Here is a 17002-nt window from a genome sequence, read left to right as displayed (position 1 = left end):
TTTAAATTCAACACGTGGAAAGGAGTTAACAGATTTTGCAAAATACTAACAGAGATGACCAAAATAGTAAATGGCGTAAAATTTATGGGACCAAATTGAAACACTTTATAGTTAAGGGATCAAAGTGAAAATCAAAAATAAGTTAAGGGACCAAATGGTGTATTAAGCCTAAATAATATTAAGGTGAAGTAATCTTGAAGTAAAAATAATCTCTAAAAAAAGTCCATAAATTTTCCCCCCCTCTAAAACTAAAAAATGGAATTGTTGATTGGTCCTGAAGAACAAAATTTTATCTAAAAATCAATCTAATCACACCTCAAGGCTCAAACACACCTGCTATGTTCGTAATAAAATATAAATAAAAATGATAATAAAAAAATTGAATGTATGATGACTCATTTTTAACCACATATATAAATTTTTCAAATACCTTTTTGCTTGTATTTCATTAGGGAAGGAGTCCATAGTTTTACATCACCACTAAAATAGTTTGTACGGTATTAAAAGATCTCATAATAAAAAGCTGCATTTTTGGTGGATTTTGAGAGTTGATCTCACTCAAGGAGAAGATGAAATTTTCTTAACCACTTTTTTCTTCTTCTTTTTTTTTTTTTTTTTTTTTTTTTGAATAAATGAGATTTTTTTAACCACTTATCAACTCGAATTGCAACAAACAATATATACGTTGACTATATGGGAAAGTAATGCATTCTTAGTTAGTGTTCAGCCTTTAGGCTTTGTTTGCGAGTTTGAAGGGGAAGGTAGGAGAAGACTTGAGAAAAAATGAATGAGCAAGTGGAAGAAATAAAGGAAAATGGGAGGGGAGGGTTTCGGGGATTAACTTTTCTTCATAATATTAAACCCTCCTTATTTGGGGAAACTAAAAAATTGTATTGGAGGAGGGTTTTGAAGGGTTTATATAAATTCTTCAAATTTAATCTATGTTGTTATATTATTTTTAAAATTAAAAATATAGCAATCATATGCATTAATTTATTATTCTTTAAAGGATTAAATATGTTTTTGGTCCCTATAAAGTATAAATATATCAAATTTTCGTTTTAGTTCCTCTAAAATTTTCCTTCAACTTTTAGTCCCTATAAAATTTTCAATCACTACTTTTGATCCATATTTTTAAGTTAATTTTTGTATTTTTTAATGAAATTATGCAGAAATGTGTAGAATATTGTAAAAAATATTCCCCCAAAAAATTAGAATTTTTTAACAGAACATAAATTAATTATTAATTTTTAATCGTCAAACATATAAAAATTAATATTAAATTCATGTTTTGTTAAAAAATTCTAATTTTCTTTAGGAGAGTTCCTTATAATATTATGAATTTTTCTACAAAATTTTATTCAAAAATATGTATTCTTTAAAAAAAGTGAAGATGGAAAAATTTTGAGGGACTAAAAGTTGAAGGAAAATTTTAGAGGGACTAAAACGAAAAGTTGGTATATTTATAGGGACCAAAAACATATTTAACCATTCTGTAAAAAACTACTCTTTTAAATTTTTTGAAAGATTTCTTCATTTTCCCTCATATTTTTCACCCTCAAAGCATTCATTTCCCCTCCCATCCAAACTCACAAACAAAACCTTAGCGTGTGGATACTATAAAAACTTTCATGTTTTATTTTATCTAGTTTTACCTTTTTAGTGAAATTAAAAAGTATTATTTTTCCCTTTTATCTCGTGTTATTATAAGAGAAATAATGTTTCAACATAAAAAAAATAGATATGGTGTCATTTGTTGACATTTTTGATAAAATAGATACACTTTTTGCCCCGTGGTAAACAATTAACAACTCTCAAACAACCCACATTTTTTATATTTTTTTATTTTTAATCAATGTTATCTCAAAATCGAATATTAACCGATTAATTTCTGTTATATTTATTCTTGTGAGCTTAGCTCAGTTGGTGGAGATATTACATATTATATGCAGGGGTCAGGGTTCGAACCCCAGACACTCCATTTTTCCACATTTAATTGTGTGAGTTATAGCCACTAGACTACTTGACCAAATCAAATTCCTTTAATGGACCGAAAGATTAAGAACATATCATAAATTGATCAACTCTCAACGACACCTCTATTAAAGATGCTCTAAGTATGCATTGCATAACACAACAATGATTTGTATAAAAAAAAAAGGTATAAATGATCTAATCAGTCATTAAATTTTCAAACGATAATATGCAGACAATCAATCAGTTTTTTTTATCTTACTTTGCTATTGATCAATTATTATTTTTTAAATTTTAATGATAATATGATATGATTAATATATAACAGTGGCATGATAGGCTGATAGCCAGATTGCTGATATTTTGGGCATGATATAAACTACAAAGGAAACGATTAAAATAAAGCAAGATCCGATTTTAATCAACACCAAATAGTTTTATTCACACGATCTTATATCGATCAGAGTACATTACATACATTTATTTTGGTAGGTCTCAAACTCAGACTAGAACCATAACCAAATTAAGTGCATTGGCTTGATGTCATATATATCAAATTACATTCTTTTTTATTTTTAAGATACTTTTAATTACTTTTTTTTTAGCGACAATTTTAAACTTCAATGTAGCTAATAATTTATCCATACAGGCCAATAATCATCACATACATTATATTGGACTTTGAGTTGCAAACTCCGATCTTCAATCTCCAATTTATTTATTATGTAGTACAATGGCTCCTTAATTGCAGTAGTGCTGCATACACACATAAAACAAAGTGTTAGGAATCAAATTGAGCACAATACATGAGAAAATAAACTTGAACTTCAAATTTGTGCATCAATAATAAAACTTAACATAAAAAAAATATTATTTGGCCTATAGTAATTTTTTGTCGCCAACAGTCTATATATATACTTGCCTTCCTGTTGCGACAATTTTCATTGTCGCTGTCACTCTCATCACTGCTACTGCCACTGTCACTGTTGTGACCGGATACGCCATCCTTCATCCTCTGGAACATGTTGTTTCTCTTGTGCTCCCTCCTATTTCTTCCTTGGCATGTCGCCGTGGTGTTGCTAGTAGCAAAGGTGGTGCCAGTAGCAGCGTGATGGTTGCGGTTGCATGTGTTAGTTTGATGTTTGGCAACATGCCCTGGCTGATAAATCACCTCTGTTTGGCTATAGTATTGGGTGTGGTTTTGTGTTCCATCATTGGCGTGGCGATTGTGGTGCCCTCCAAGTCCGAACAAGTCAGTAACCTTGCGTCCAATTGAGCTATGCTGCTGCTGGTGGTGGTGGTTTTTCTGTTGGCAGCTTTGTTCACAGGTTTTGTAGCACTGAGTTGAGGCCATTGCTATAAGGGTGTGTGTGTGTGAATTGCTTGGTTTTGTTGTGATGTTTGTTTGTGGTGATTAGTTTTGAGAATGAGTTCACATATTTATAGGAACTAGTTAGGACATTGATTGATTAACCGTTACATCATCAATCAATTAACAAATTTGGAATCTGCTTCCTTTTTTTGTGGGTTGAAAAATATGGCAATATCTTTGCTATTTTATTCTACAGTGTTATCACCTTTTTATCATTTTTGTCCACTGAATGAATATATACCAAATTAATTTCGTTCAGGAACTTCTAAAAATTTGGCAGAGATGAGAATCATATATATATAGACATCCCTAATAAGAAGTTCCCAGCTGACTCATTTGGGATTGTGCTACTAAGGTTTTGTTTGCTAATTGAGTTTTAGAGGGTTAAGTTTATATATACATCCCTCGAGATCACTTTGAAAGTACGCATCCATAAAAAATTGTGTCGTATTGATGAGTATTTCTAGTCAAAAACACAATATTTTTCATGTTTAAATGTGCACTTTTAAAATTATGAAAGATTTTTAAAAATAGTGAGGTGGATAAGATTGTTTCCGATAATTTACCAATTATTTATGCTTCTTACCATTTCATTTTTTATTTTATTTTTTATTTTGTAATATCTTAGCATGCGACCGTACTTTTTAAAAGTGTCTATTAAAGCACTTTGATAATGCAACTCATCTTGAGTTGTTTAAGACTTTGTTTAGAAAATAAAGAGAAAATAGAAGAGAGAGCTTTGGAAGAAATGAGAGAACCAAAAAAGAAAATGGATCCTCAATAATCATATAGGAGAATTCATCATATTTTTAAGAGTATTTTCTGAAAGACTCATATGAAAAGTATTACAGATATAATTAATTTGAAAATCAATTCAAAATCTTTCAAAGCTTGTCTCTGGTCTATTTATTTATTTTTGACAGAGCCTCTAGTGCATTTTTTAATTGCATTGGATGAGAGTGTTATAGTCGAATGAAAAACAAAAAAAAACTAAAGGTCATGATAACTTGTGCTCCGAGGACACATGTTAAACAACTCAAAAATAAGAATATTTCTTTAATATTTATACATTTAATTAATTAAAATTAAAATATTAAATTCAATATTCGAATTTCAACAAAAAGTTTATTCAATACCCAAACTAATGCAAGGTGAGGGGACCTTCCATCTTTCTTTTTTCCGTACTCATTGATTTATCTTCAAAGACTTTTCTATACTTTCTTTCTAAACTTCTAAACAAAGGCTAGCTAAGAGTCAAATTTTATACACTTTAATGAGTATTTATTATATTTATATACAATAAAAAATGGGTGACAATTAGGATACCCATGGAAGAATGGTGGGTAATTTACTCCAACCAATACACATTAGCCACATAAGCACATTTTTAAGTGATATCCATGAACTATCTTGACCCCACCAACAAATTGCTCATTTTCATTGGTTGGTGGGTAAATTACCCACCATTCTTCAAAGGTAATCTAGAAAAAACCTAAAAAATGATATTGAGAGATAGTGATATTTTATGGACTAAGTTAACAATTTATTAGTTAAAAATATACACAGTTTCTTATCATTTGAATTTTTAATTAACTAAATTCATATTAAAACAAAAATAAAAGGAGCCTAAACATGCTTTAATTTATAAATTATGTTAACAAGATAAAAAACTGAATCATTTTAGGTTAATATGATGATATTGGCTTCAGACCTTGAAATAAACTTGTCGTTAAGGTATCAGATTCGAAATTGTTCATGAATTAACAATAAGCAAATATTTTATAAAACAATTACATTAGTGTTGATATTTTACAATTGTTCATGAGTTTTCAAAATTTTATCATAACTTTGTATATTAATTACAAATCAAAGGAACATAAATATGTTTTCGCAAATATAAACACATAAAATCCACAATCGACATGATGTAAATATTTTAACGATTTTTGGCATATAAAATAAACTAATTTTTTTTATAGAAATAGTATATTAATGTTTTTTTTTTGAAGGAAAAATAGTATATTAATGTTGGTATTTTGAAAATACTAATCAATTTTCTCCATTTTATAATAGCAACTTTATATATCAACTACATACGAATGGGTCTGGATGAATGCGCGAGTATTTTGCTAGTTAAGTTTAGAATTTTGTTCAAATAGTTTGGAATTAATATGTAGAAGTAGAAATAAAAAATAAAGCTAGTTTTTTTTTTGACAAGGAAAAAAAAAATAAAGCTAGTTAAATAATATAAAAAAAAATACTATTCAACTACTAATGAAAAATATTTTGTTTTCTTATGATAAATATTTAATATGTGTACATATATAAAGGTTATATAAAAGAAAAAATCTCAATATGTATTGTAGGTACGTACACTAGGACACACACTTGACTGAGTCTTGTAAGAAAGCCAAGGTGGGAATGCTAAGTTTCGCAGCCGAAAACATTTATTCGGAGACAATACTAAGGAAGCATCCAAATGTTGACTTCAAATAACAAAAAGGGGATAAGTTATTGCTGGAAAAAAACAAGTTTAAGAAAAGGCATAATTTTCCATCTGACCAAACAAACTCTAGAAGTATCTATTAATAACAAAAACTCTAGAAGCGATTTTCACAATAAATAAATTAAACTACAAAAGATTTTTTGAAATAAGGGTAACCAATTGTATATTGTAAGGACTACTTCGTAAATAATTGTTTTAAAGCGAATTTAAAGATAATTTTTTTAAGGTTTTGTTTGAGAGGTTTGAAGGGGAGAGGAAGTGAGGATTTTGATAGGTGGAAAATATATCAAAAAGTTATTAAACTATCAATGTTTTTTTTTTTTGAGAGAAAACTATCAAAGATTGTTAAGTTATTTTATCTTCAAATATCAAATTTCTTAAATATTTTTATTTCTTAACCACTGTTGTAGCATTAAACCTCAACTATCTATATACTTTTTTTTTGAGAGAATCTATATACTTACATATTACTATTACTTTTTAGAAAGAACCAACTAACTGTATTAATTTTTCTTTATTCAAGATTTTTTTTTAAAGAATCATTAAGATATAACGTGTTTTTGATAAAATGTATTTTAGTATTTTTTATTTTCTTTAAATTCAATTAAAATAATAACTAATAAACAAATTAATTTTAAAAAAAATATTCTGACTTTAGTTTTATATTTAAAAGAAACATTCACACGTGTCCTCGTGAGCTTAGCTCAATTGGTAGAAATAATGTATAAAATATGCAAGGTTCGGGGTTCAAACACAAAAAAAAAAAATTACTCAACACATGAAGAATGCAAATTAATAAAGCACAAAGAGTACAATTATTTTTCTGATGGCTTTGCTTTGTATCAGGGTGGTGTTTTCAGTTAGCTATTTTGGTGCTGCTTAAGGTTTTCTAAGGGCGCAGGTTTTTGGAACTCCTTCTGCCAGCTGTTTCTGCAGCTACTGTGTTCCATTTTATTGGTTTTTGGCATCTGTTGGTGTAGGCTTTTTACTGTGTTGGCTGTTGGCAGCTTGTTTTTTGTTGTCTTTCTTGAGAATTGCTGACAAATATGTATTGGTCGAAAGGTGCCATTTAATTTGGGAAAGAAGAGTTATTTTTTACTATGGAAAAGTTGATCATGTCCATTAGATTAAATGAGGAACATATTTCTATCATACTTTCTCAACCACTATATTATTTTTTTATACTATCTTTCACACTCTCTCTTTCATGTCCCCACACACCCATACCACCACCACTAAATCACAAATTCAACAACCACTTTGACCACCACACACCACCATAGTTGCTACCGGAAAGAACTCTCCTTTTCTAAATTAAATGGCACCATCATTTTAATCAAAACTCAAGGGTACCTGCAAATTTTCCTATAAAGAATCTAAATAAACCTAACGATGCAATATTATCCAATTAATCCGTTTCTCTCCAAGTAAAATGATTGTATTATATAATTTTGAATTATATTATTTTTCTTCTTTTTTTTTTTTTTTATAAAAAAACAAATGGGTTCCTGGAAGTATAAAAAAGAAAAGAAAAGAAAAAATGTTAAAAAAATAAGGTTTAAATGCATTTTTGGTCTTTCTATTTAAAATGAAAATGATGTTTTGGTCTTCCTATTTTAAAAATCGTACGCTAACAAGTTTTCCGGCAGCAACCATGGTGGTGTGTGGTGGTGCAGTGGTGGTCTGTGGTGGTCAAAGTGGTTGTTGAATTTGTGATTTAGTGGTGGTGGTATGGGTGTGTGGGGATATGAAAGAGAGAGTGTGAAAGATAGTATAAAAAAATAATCTAGTGGTTGAGAGAGTATGATATGAATATGTTCTTCATTTAATCTAACGGACATGATCAACTTTCCCATGGTGGGAAAGAACTCTCCTTTCCCAAATTAAATGGCACCTGGCCGAAAAACATAAGTAATTTACCTAAATGTCCATCGGTAGTTAACTGCTGAATTATGGAACCGACTGCAGTTAACTACTGAGAAAAACTTCAGAAGTAAACTATCGAGGAAAACAGAAAACTTCGGCAGTTAACTGCCGAGGAAACCTCAAACCTTTTTTTTTTTGACAAAAACCATAAATTGTCATTAATAATATTTATTGATTTTAAATGTTTCAATAATTATTTTGGTACGTTTCAAACAATTGCAGTATTATATTTATCCGTATATATCTTAATAAGAATAACATTTAAATCAGTGTAAAAATTAAGCATTTGAATATTGTTTTGCACATTACATAAAAAAAAATAAAAAAAAATCGTTAAAATAATTGTTCACAACGATTTTTTTAAGGTATAGTATGTTGTTATATTTTCTACATTAAAATAATTGTGCACAAAGATTTTTTTTATTTAAGTAATTTGCAAAACAATATTCAAATACTTAATTTTTACACTTATTGAAATGTTTTTTGAGCACTTAAATGCTCTTTATTTTTTTGGTCAAGATTTAAATGATATTCTTATATATATATATATGCATAAGTAAAATACTGCAATTGTTTGAAACGTACAAAATAATGATTGAAACATTCAAAATCAATAAATATTATTAATGACAATTTATGGTTTTTGTCAAAAAAAAAAAACAGGTTTGAGGTTTCCTCGGCAGTTAACTGCCGAAGTTTTCAGTTTTCCTCGGTTATTAACTGCAGCCGGTTCCATAATTCGGCAGTTAACTGTCGAGGGGCATTTGGATAAATTACTCGTGTTTCTCAGCCAATGTATATGTGTCAACAACAATTCTCATCTTTCTTTGGGTGTAGATTCCTTTTATATATGGGATGGGTAGTGGTTCGGTGTTTCACATATTTTCGGCACCTTGTAATTTTTTCCCTTGTCTTGCTTGGTGTAGCTTACGCCGGCGTGCTTTAATAATATTGGCTGTTTCAAAAAAATAAAATAAAAAATGTACTCCAGTAAATTAATGTACGCCCTTCATATTTTGAGAATTGTTGTTGACACATTTCATATGGCTGAGAAACACGAGTAAAATACGTTTTTGCCCCCTCGGCAGTTAACTGGCGAAGAATTCAAAAACCGGCTGCAGTTAACTGCCGAGGAACCTCGGGAGTTAACTGTCGAGGATCTTCTGCTACAAATCTGGCAGAAGCTCTCTCATCCATTATTCATCTTATCTTCCAAAAAAATTTACCAAATCTCTCTCACAAATCTCTCTAAAAAACCCAACCAAATTTATTCAACAAAATCACAAGTAAGTAATTATAATGCTATTAACTTACATTTTAGTTGTTATAAATGTTTTTATTTGTTAGTTTTTGAGTAGATTTATTATTTTTTTAGTTTTTGAGTAGATTTACATGTTATAATTAATTTTTAGAGTAGATGTTAGTTAATTAATGTTGTTAAAAGATTTGCATGATGTTTATGTTATAACTTAGAATTTTAGGGTTATTTATTATTTTGGTGTTTTATATTTATTTTTTTATTTTAGTTTTTAATTAGATTTACATGTTATAAATCATTTTTAGATTAGATGTTAGTTGATTAATTTAGTTAAAATGTTTGCATGATGATTATGTTATAGTTTAAAAATTTAGAGTTATATTTTAATTTTTGTGTTTTATATTTTTTATTTTATTTTAGTAAGAGTATATGATTTATTTTAAGAGTAAATATAAGTTGAATAATTTTGTTATATTTTACGTTATAACAAAAAAAATTATGTTAAACATAAGTTGAATGATATATGTTATAGTATATGATTAATTTTTTTTATTTTAGTAAGATTATATGATTTATAATTTTAGGGTTATTTTTACGATTTTTAGAGTCTATGTATAATTTGCACATCAAGTGTTTGATGAAATGTTTGAATGAGTTTTTCATTGATTGTTTTTAATTTCTTACTGTGTAGATTTGAAACAATGGTCGGGTGGATCGACGTTCATGCACAATTCAATGACGGAGAACCTCAGAGGTTGAAGGTTCGTTGCCTTGGTGTGACGTTAAGAGGTCTTAAGGATGAACTGACTGAATTCAATCAAGGAGTCAACCCCAGAGACAGAAGGAGGGTGGAACACGTTCGGTATAAACGTCCAACGCTCGACGAGGGGAGAGTATCATTAACTTGGGTGGAATTAACGAACGACGAAAATGTGACGAGCATATTTTGGGAGCACAACATGTTCCAGTGGATCGATATGCGGGTGACGTTGCTGAGATCAACTGAAGATATCATCAAAAGTTTGATTCCGCCAGAAGATCGTCATTAGGTACGAAATGAATGCACCTTTTAGCTACAACAATTGTCTTCCTTTGAATGGGGTAATTCAAACTTGCCAAACGGCAGGTCTCCAATATTCGACCGACATTCCCATTGTTCCTGTCAAAAGATTAAATTATTGTTAGGCTGATTTAAATGAAGGTATTTTGAAGTGTCAACGAATGGACCTCATTCTTTTGACATTTGAATACCGTCATTTAATCCCAACCTAACAAGAATTTAATCTTTTGAATGGAACATTGGGAATGCCGGTTGAATATTAGAGTCCTGCTGCTTGGTAAGTTTGAATTTACCCCATTCAAAGGTAAGACAATTGTTGTAGTTGGGAGGTACAAACGTCCAACTGCAACAATTGTCTTCCTATGAATGGGGTAATTCAAACTTGTTAAACGGCAGGATCCAGCATGCGATGTGCATCTTGAACAATGACATTCAAGTGTCAAGGAATGCACCTCATTCTTTTGACACTTGAATACCATCATTCAATATACTCATCAGATGCTGGAGTCCTGTTGTTTAGCAAGTTTGAATTTTCCCCATTCAGTGGTAAGATAATTGTTGCAGTTGGAAGGTACATTCCGGAATGTAATGTAATGTGATAACATATATTTTGTTTTGAATGAAACAATAATTATCTTATTTATTCACTTTTCGAATTTATTTATTCATTACGCAATTTTAATTAGTTGAATTCACGTTAGATTTAATTAGTTTTTATTCGAATACGCAATTATTCAAAACGCGACTTTAATTGAAATGATTTCAAATGCGATTTTATTCTAAGTACCATAATGTCAAATAAAATGTGCGCGACACAAAAATAAAACATAAAAAAATCCAAAACAATTAGGCATTAAAAACCATTACATTCATTCTTCCTTGTCACACAAATCAATCGGGTTGCCCGCTACAGTCCCTGGGGCACCTTGTTTTGGTTAAGAACCAAAATAGCATGTCCTCCCGCTCCTCCTCAACCTCGAGTGATTGTACACCGGCACCTTCGAACCCTTCTTTTTTTCGGAACCATCACAAACAATTCTGTGCCACGTCATAGGTGATTTTTCTTTGTTCTTCTCATCACCCTGAACGTTACCCTGATTCTGAGACATATCTACATTAAAAAAAAAATGGCGATCAAAACCTAACTAAACAACAATGCCATAAAATCGTAAAATCAAAAACTAAACCTAAACCTAAACTATCATCAAAACCTACACCTAAACCTAAACAATTTTAACAATTCTACAACGATTCATCAAAACCTAAACCTAACAATTCTAACTTAAAATATCCTAACATATCATAAAATCAATAAAACCTATATAATTGAAATTTAACAAAAAAAAAAAAAAATTTGACCACAAAACAACAATGCAATGGGATTCAAAAAACTTACTTGTTTTTGTGATTGAAATTGGTTTGGAATGACTTCAAATTGCTCAAAATCGCACCAAGGAGAATAAAAAACGCAACAATGGAGTTTTGAAAACTCCTATTTATGTTCTTATAACATATTTCTCGGTAGTTAACTACCGAGGTTTTCCTCGGCAGTTAACTGCAGCCGATTTTTGAATTCTTCGACAGTTAACTGCCGAGGAGGCAAAAACGTATTTTACTCATGTTTCTCAGCCATATGAAATGTGTCAACAACAATACTCCCATATTTTTTGTTGTGGCTGGGACAAGTATGCCCTCCATATTTTATTTGAACTTGAGTGATGAATTGAGGCATATGAAGTAAAGTATGAACCAAGAAATTGGGTAGATGGTAACAACCATAACTCACGTAAGCAGTCCTGTATAAGTAATCATAGAGAGGGACCAAAGCGTCCACGCGGAATGAAATTTGAATATTCTCTATATAAGACTATAACCCCTTTTGTCTTGAGTAGAATTCTAGATAGCTTAATAATCTTTTATAAAATCATGACTTGTAAGAACATGGGCCTATCATTAACCAATAATAATAACTTATCACAGTGAAGTGGACTTGGTCAGCATTCTATTGGTCACTGGTCACTGACCACATCTCTAGTCTTTTTAGCTGAAAAACTCGGTTTCTTAGTCAAACTTAGACTTTCAACCCTCCAACACTCATATCTTTGCTCCCTTAGTTGCTCACTTTAAATACAAGGCTTTCATTTCCTTCATTCAGCAGAACAAAATTAGCACTCAATAAGATTTCCTACCCTCACTCCAACAATCCATTCAACAAAGAAAATATTTCATTTGAATTTTCAAATCTATTTCACATTATTATGCTTTACAATTCAAACAATATCCTAAATTTCTTCAGTATCCAACTCTGCCTCTCAGTAAGAAACTATTAGTTCTAGAAAGAAAAGTGCACTTTCAGATATCAAAGTGATATATACAATACAAAATGGAGAATGAATGTAACTGGGAGCATAACACACTCATCAATGAGCTAATTCAAGGGATGGATGTAGCAAAGAGACTGAAAGAAGACTTGAGGACACCATATTCCCTTGGCACAAGAGATTCACAGATGCAGATGATATTATCTTCCTATGAAAAGGCTTTACAAATTTTAAGATGTAATGAATCAACTTCTAAGTCACAGCCAGTGACTCCAGTAATAACTTCGTTACCGGAATCCCCAGTGTCTACCAATGGGAGTCCTCTGAGCGAGGACTTTGATGGGACCTTCCAAGATCACCAAGAAGTTAAAAATAAATCAAAGAAAAGGTAAATTTATTAGACACACTTGGTAACAGTTTTATACCACAGAAATCAGCTAAATTTTGGTTATACTAAAACTCCTTTGTCCTAACAACTTTTTTCTTCCTGAAATTGCTTTCAGAAAGGTTGCGCCCAAATGGATGGATCAGATAAGAGTGAGCTGTGACAGTAGCCTTGAAGGACCAAATGAAGATGGCTACAACTGGAGAAAATATGGTCAGAAAGATATCCTTGGCACCAAACATCCAAGGTGAGAGGAATTCTAATATCATGCTTAAGAAAAAACCATAAGAATTCTTGAATTATGTATAAATTGCATTTACCTGTGATGTCATCTCATTAACAACCCATTATGACATTTGCAGAAGTTACTATCGGTGCACCTTCCGCAACACACAGGACTGCTGGGCGACGAAGCAAGTGCAGAGATCAGATGAAGATCCGACAATATTTGACATAACTTATAGAGGAAAGCATACATGTTCTCAGGGAAACAATGCCATTGAGCCATATAAGTCACAAGAAAAACAAGAGAAACCGCACATCCATAATAATAATATTATTCACCATGCACAACAATCACAAGAAAGCTTTACAAAGTTCAGCAACACCTTGACTGTGAAAACGGATAACCTTGGAAACGAAGAAATGACATGTCCTTTCACCTTCCCTTCCACTTCATATGGATACACAACGCAGGAAAACCACAGCTGGGTTCCGCCAGCCCTAGAAAACGATTCCTTCTTGAGCAGTCTTTTCCAGACACACTTATTATCTCCAGCAACACCAGAATCAAACTATTTCTCATCTCCATCTTTCAACATGAATGACTTTGATGGGTTCTATAACAACCCTCGTTCAGAATCCGGCATTACGGAGATCATTTCCACCAACACATCAGTAACAAATTCACCTATTCCCGATTTCCATTTCCCACTTGATCCCGTGGAAATAGATCCAAATTTCCCTTTCAATACTCCAGGCTTTTTCTCCTAATTGTACTTGAGAATATATGGAATACCACGAGTATAAACAAAATCAACTGAAGTATTTTTATACCAAGGTCACTTATGTTTGGATCGTAAGAGCAACAAATAACATCATGATGTCCTAGTGTAAATTATGTGTGAATAGTATGATATAAAGTCATGCTATAACAGGATACTTCAGAAAGCAACGGAATTTTAGAATAATGAATCAGCAATGGTAGCTAGGAATTTACAAGTGTCCTTGAAGTTAATATTGGAACTACAATTTCAGCACTTTTTAGCAGCATTTATTTTCAAATAAGTAGTTGCTCCAAATTTGCATTGGTACAATTTGTGTCTCACATGTTTAGTACAAGAGCGTCGAAAATTCGCAATGATAATAATGAGAGCTATTAACTAAAGCGAGCTAAGTGACATAACAGCATCATTCATTTCATTCATGTAGCATAAAAGAGAACAGACTGATCATTGCACATCAAATTTTTTTGAATATCTCATTCCAATCAATGATAAATTACACAAAATACAGAATTTTATTTACAAACAAAACAATCGAGAGGATGGCAAAACTGTCGGTGATTTTTAAGACAAATATAGAAAATCACAGCCAAAATTTGGAGGCACATCTGAGTCAATGGAACAAATTACAATAACACTGGCAATAGTAAGAGCAATGAGTCCAAATATCAGACCTTCATCCCAGGTTTCTTCTCTTCCTTCGATTCAGTGTTTTTCTCCGAATTTTCAGCTTTTCTGATTCCCTCTCTCAAACCCAACACAATGAACAAGTTAGTGAGAGTGAGAAGGGACTCAGCCCCACCATGTAACCAATCCACATTGGACAAAGAAGTTCCATAATGCACCTTAGCTGTCAAGCCACACAACTAAACATAAGTAATATAATCACTTCAAATTTGGCCCAGTGTTTTAAAAACCAAACCGAACCAGACAATTCAACCGGTTGAATCATAAATCAACACTATCTAGTGTCTACGATTCAGTAGTTATTTGAACGGTTCAACAGTCATTCTGTATGCCGTAACTGTTCAATTAGTTTCATAGCGACGATGCTGGTTTAATGTCCAGTTCGGTTTTTAAAACATTGTTATGTCTATCAAATTGAACTTTTATATTTTCGGCAAATAAACTTAACTCACCATAAATTCCAGCTGGAACTGTTCAAAATAAAAATAAAATAAAAAAGTTAGTATTTAATTAAATCAATAAAGAAAGAAGCATGTATGTAATAAGAGAATTTAAGAAAGAAAAGAAAACTAACTTGTGGCACCAACAAATGCGAGCAAAAAGTAGAAACCGAAGAGGGTGAGGTTAGGAGAAGTTTTTGATTTGGTAATGAAGTACAAGAAACCAATGTAAGGAAACAAAGAAAAAGCGAAAAGTTGAGAAGCTATGCTCTGTGAATCAATGGAAGGTGCCCATGGATCAACACCCAGTGGCAACCCACACACGATAACTGCTCTCTTTCTAAGGCTGTTTGATTCTCTAATTGTTCTGATGCTGATTAAATGAAAATCACGTTGCAGGAAGGTAGTTGAAGGTTTGATAAATTTAGGGGATTTACAGAGAGATAGAACAGGTAAGTTTAAAGCAGAAGAAGAAGCCATTCTGCAAATTAATTAATTAATTAATTTCTTGCAGTGTTCTTATCTCTTTGTATTGTATTGTATTGTATTGATTGGGAACCGCTCAATCTGATTCTCAAACGGGCTGGCTGGGCCACTATAGCCTAAACCAATAACATCAAGCCTAGTCAAAACTTACTCAGTAAACCCCTTGAAATGCTTACATGCCCCTCAAATTTTCAAAAATGCCTCTCGAGACCTAACTGTCCTGAGCATAGAAGCAAAACACAGGACACCAGCAGAACGGAAGTAACAACATTTGGCATAACATGCTCAAAGCTCAAACACATTGAACACTTAAAATTCATTCAACATTGAAAATGACATAAAACTTGTGCCATTCATCTAAATTCAAAATCATTCAACATTTGTCCAAAATTTTGACATAAAATTCATACATGATTCAACCTCACCAACACAAAATTAACTATTCATTCCAGCATTTCATCACACTCATTGAGTATAAAAATTAACAATCACATTGGTAACTAAAAACTCTACAGAATTGAACAACAACATAACTGATCAATATAGTTAGCCCTCCAACAATCACTCATTGATAAAATTCTCGCAAATGTCCATTTATATTTTTGTTAAACCAGTCTCCTTTGTATAGTTAATATCAATATCTTTTGTATAATTATTTATTTTATTTTACGTTTGGCTATTCTTAGACTCATTGATAAAATTATGACACATATCCTTTTTCTTGGTAAACTTCATCGTATCCCCCAGTCAATATCAATATATCTTCTGTATAATTATTTATTTGTAAAATTGCACAATTTATTTCTTAATTTAATTTCAAATAATACTTTTGGCCTTTTTTATTTTTTGTTTAAATTTAGTGCTTTATCTTATAAAATGACAGTATCTTAACAGAGATTTTTCAATGAAATCTGAGTTTCTTAGTTTGTATGATAAAAATTTGGGTTTGTTTATGATTTGATGAGTTTTTGATGATTTTTATTGAAGTTTTATTTTTTATTTTTTGGGTTTTATAAAAAATGATAACTATATTTAACATTTTATAACATAAAGGACTAAATCAAGAAAAAAAAAATAGCGAAAATGTTACATAAAATTAAATTAAAGGACAAATTGTATAATTTTCCCTTATTTATTTTAGTTTAGTTTTACCCTATTCTTGGACTCTTTGATAAAATTCTGGCACATGTCCAATTTTTTGGGTAAATTTGTCTCCTTCGTATCCACTAGTCAATATCAATATCTTAGGTATAATTATTTATTTTATTTTAGTTTTAGGCAATTCTCAGACACATTGATAAAATTCTGGCGCATGTCCAAATTTCTTTTGGTAAATCAGTCTCCTTCAATCATTGAATTAGTATTATTCTTGAGTAAATTACCTAAATAATCTCTGATCTTGTGTTGTGATACATTTATTCATGATAATATGTATATTTCAAAATAATTCCTAACTATCTAAAATGTTTCTCATGATACAATTTTTTTATTTTACGAATCTCATGTTACAACTTTAATGTGTCAATCTAGCATCCAATTAGACCTCTTAGTTACATAATGAAAAATACAAATCATAAGAGTTA

At 31.0% G+C, this 17002-nt stretch overlaps 3 protein-coding genes across 3 annotated transcripts; 1 reads left to right on the top strand and 2 right to left on the bottom strand.

Moving 5' to 3' along the window:
- Positions 1-2395: 2395 nt before the first annotated feature.
- Positions 2396-3393, bottom strand: LOC25502171 (uncharacterized). Its single transcript, XM_024771890.2, has 2 exons — positions 2897-3393; positions 2396-2730 (listed from the first exon to the last, which is right to left on the bottom strand). The coding sequence occupies exons 1-2, from the start codon at positions 3326-3328 to the stop codon at positions 2716-2718; spliced, it is 447 nt and encodes a 148-aa protein (XP_024627658.1). The 5' UTR covers positions 3329-3393; the 3' UTR covers positions 2396-2715.
- An 8846-nt stretch (positions 3394-12239) lies between these two features.
- Positions 12240-14086, top strand: LOC25502169 (probable WRKY transcription factor 41). The gene is made up of 3 exons (XM_013591724.3): positions 12240-12805; positions 12921-13049; positions 13165-14086. Exons 1-3 carry the CDS (start codon positions 12480-12482, stop codon positions 13793-13795), a joined length of 1086 nt encoding a protein of 361 aa, XP_013447178.1. The 5' UTR covers positions 12240-12479; the 3' UTR covers positions 13796-14086.
- A 144-nt stretch (positions 14087-14230) lies between these two features.
- Positions 14231-15448, bottom strand: LOC25502168 (uncharacterized). The gene is made up of 3 exons (XM_013591723.3): positions 15068-15448; positions 14946-14963; positions 14231-14656 (listed from the first exon to the last, which is right to left on the bottom strand). The coding sequence occupies exons 1-3, from the start codon at positions 15411-15413 to the stop codon at positions 14475-14477; spliced, it is 546 nt and encodes a 181-aa protein (XP_013447177.1). The 5' UTR covers positions 15414-15448; the 3' UTR covers positions 14231-14474.
- Between the last annotated feature and the right edge of the window lie 1554 nt (positions 15449-17002).

Source organism: Medicago truncatula, chromosome 8 (genome assembly GCF_003473485.1).
Source record: "Medicago truncatula cultivar Jemalong A17 chromosome 8, MtrunA17r5.0-ANR, whole genome shotgun sequence".
In the NCBI taxonomy this organism is placed as follows: domain Eukaryota; kingdom Viridiplantae; phylum Streptophyta; class Magnoliopsida; order Fabales; family Fabaceae; genus Medicago; species Medicago truncatula.
The sequence above is the reverse complement of the archived record's forward strand: the minus strand, read 5'-3'. Positions and strand labels throughout refer to the sequence as shown.

Coding starts and splice junctions, on each gene's coding strand:
- LOC25502171 (XM_024771890.2), bottom strand. CDS start 3,328: ATGGCCTCAACTCAGTGCTACAAAACCTGTGAACAAAGCTGCCAACAG.
- LOC25502169 (XM_013591724.3), top strand. CDS start 12,480: ATGGAGAATGAATGTAACTGGGAGCATAACACACTCATCAATGAGCTA. Junction 12,806..12,920: donor AAAAATAAATCAAAGAAAAG/GTAAATTTATTA, acceptor AATTGCTTTCAG/AAAGGTTGCGCCCAAATGGA. Junction 13,050..13,164: donor CTTGGCACCAAACATCCAAG/GTGAGAGGAATT, acceptor TGACATTTGCAG/AAGTTACTATCGGTGCACCT.
- LOC25502168 (XM_013591723.3), bottom strand. CDS start 15,413: ATGGCTTCTTCTTCTGCTTTAAACTTACCTGTTCTATCTCTCTGTAAA.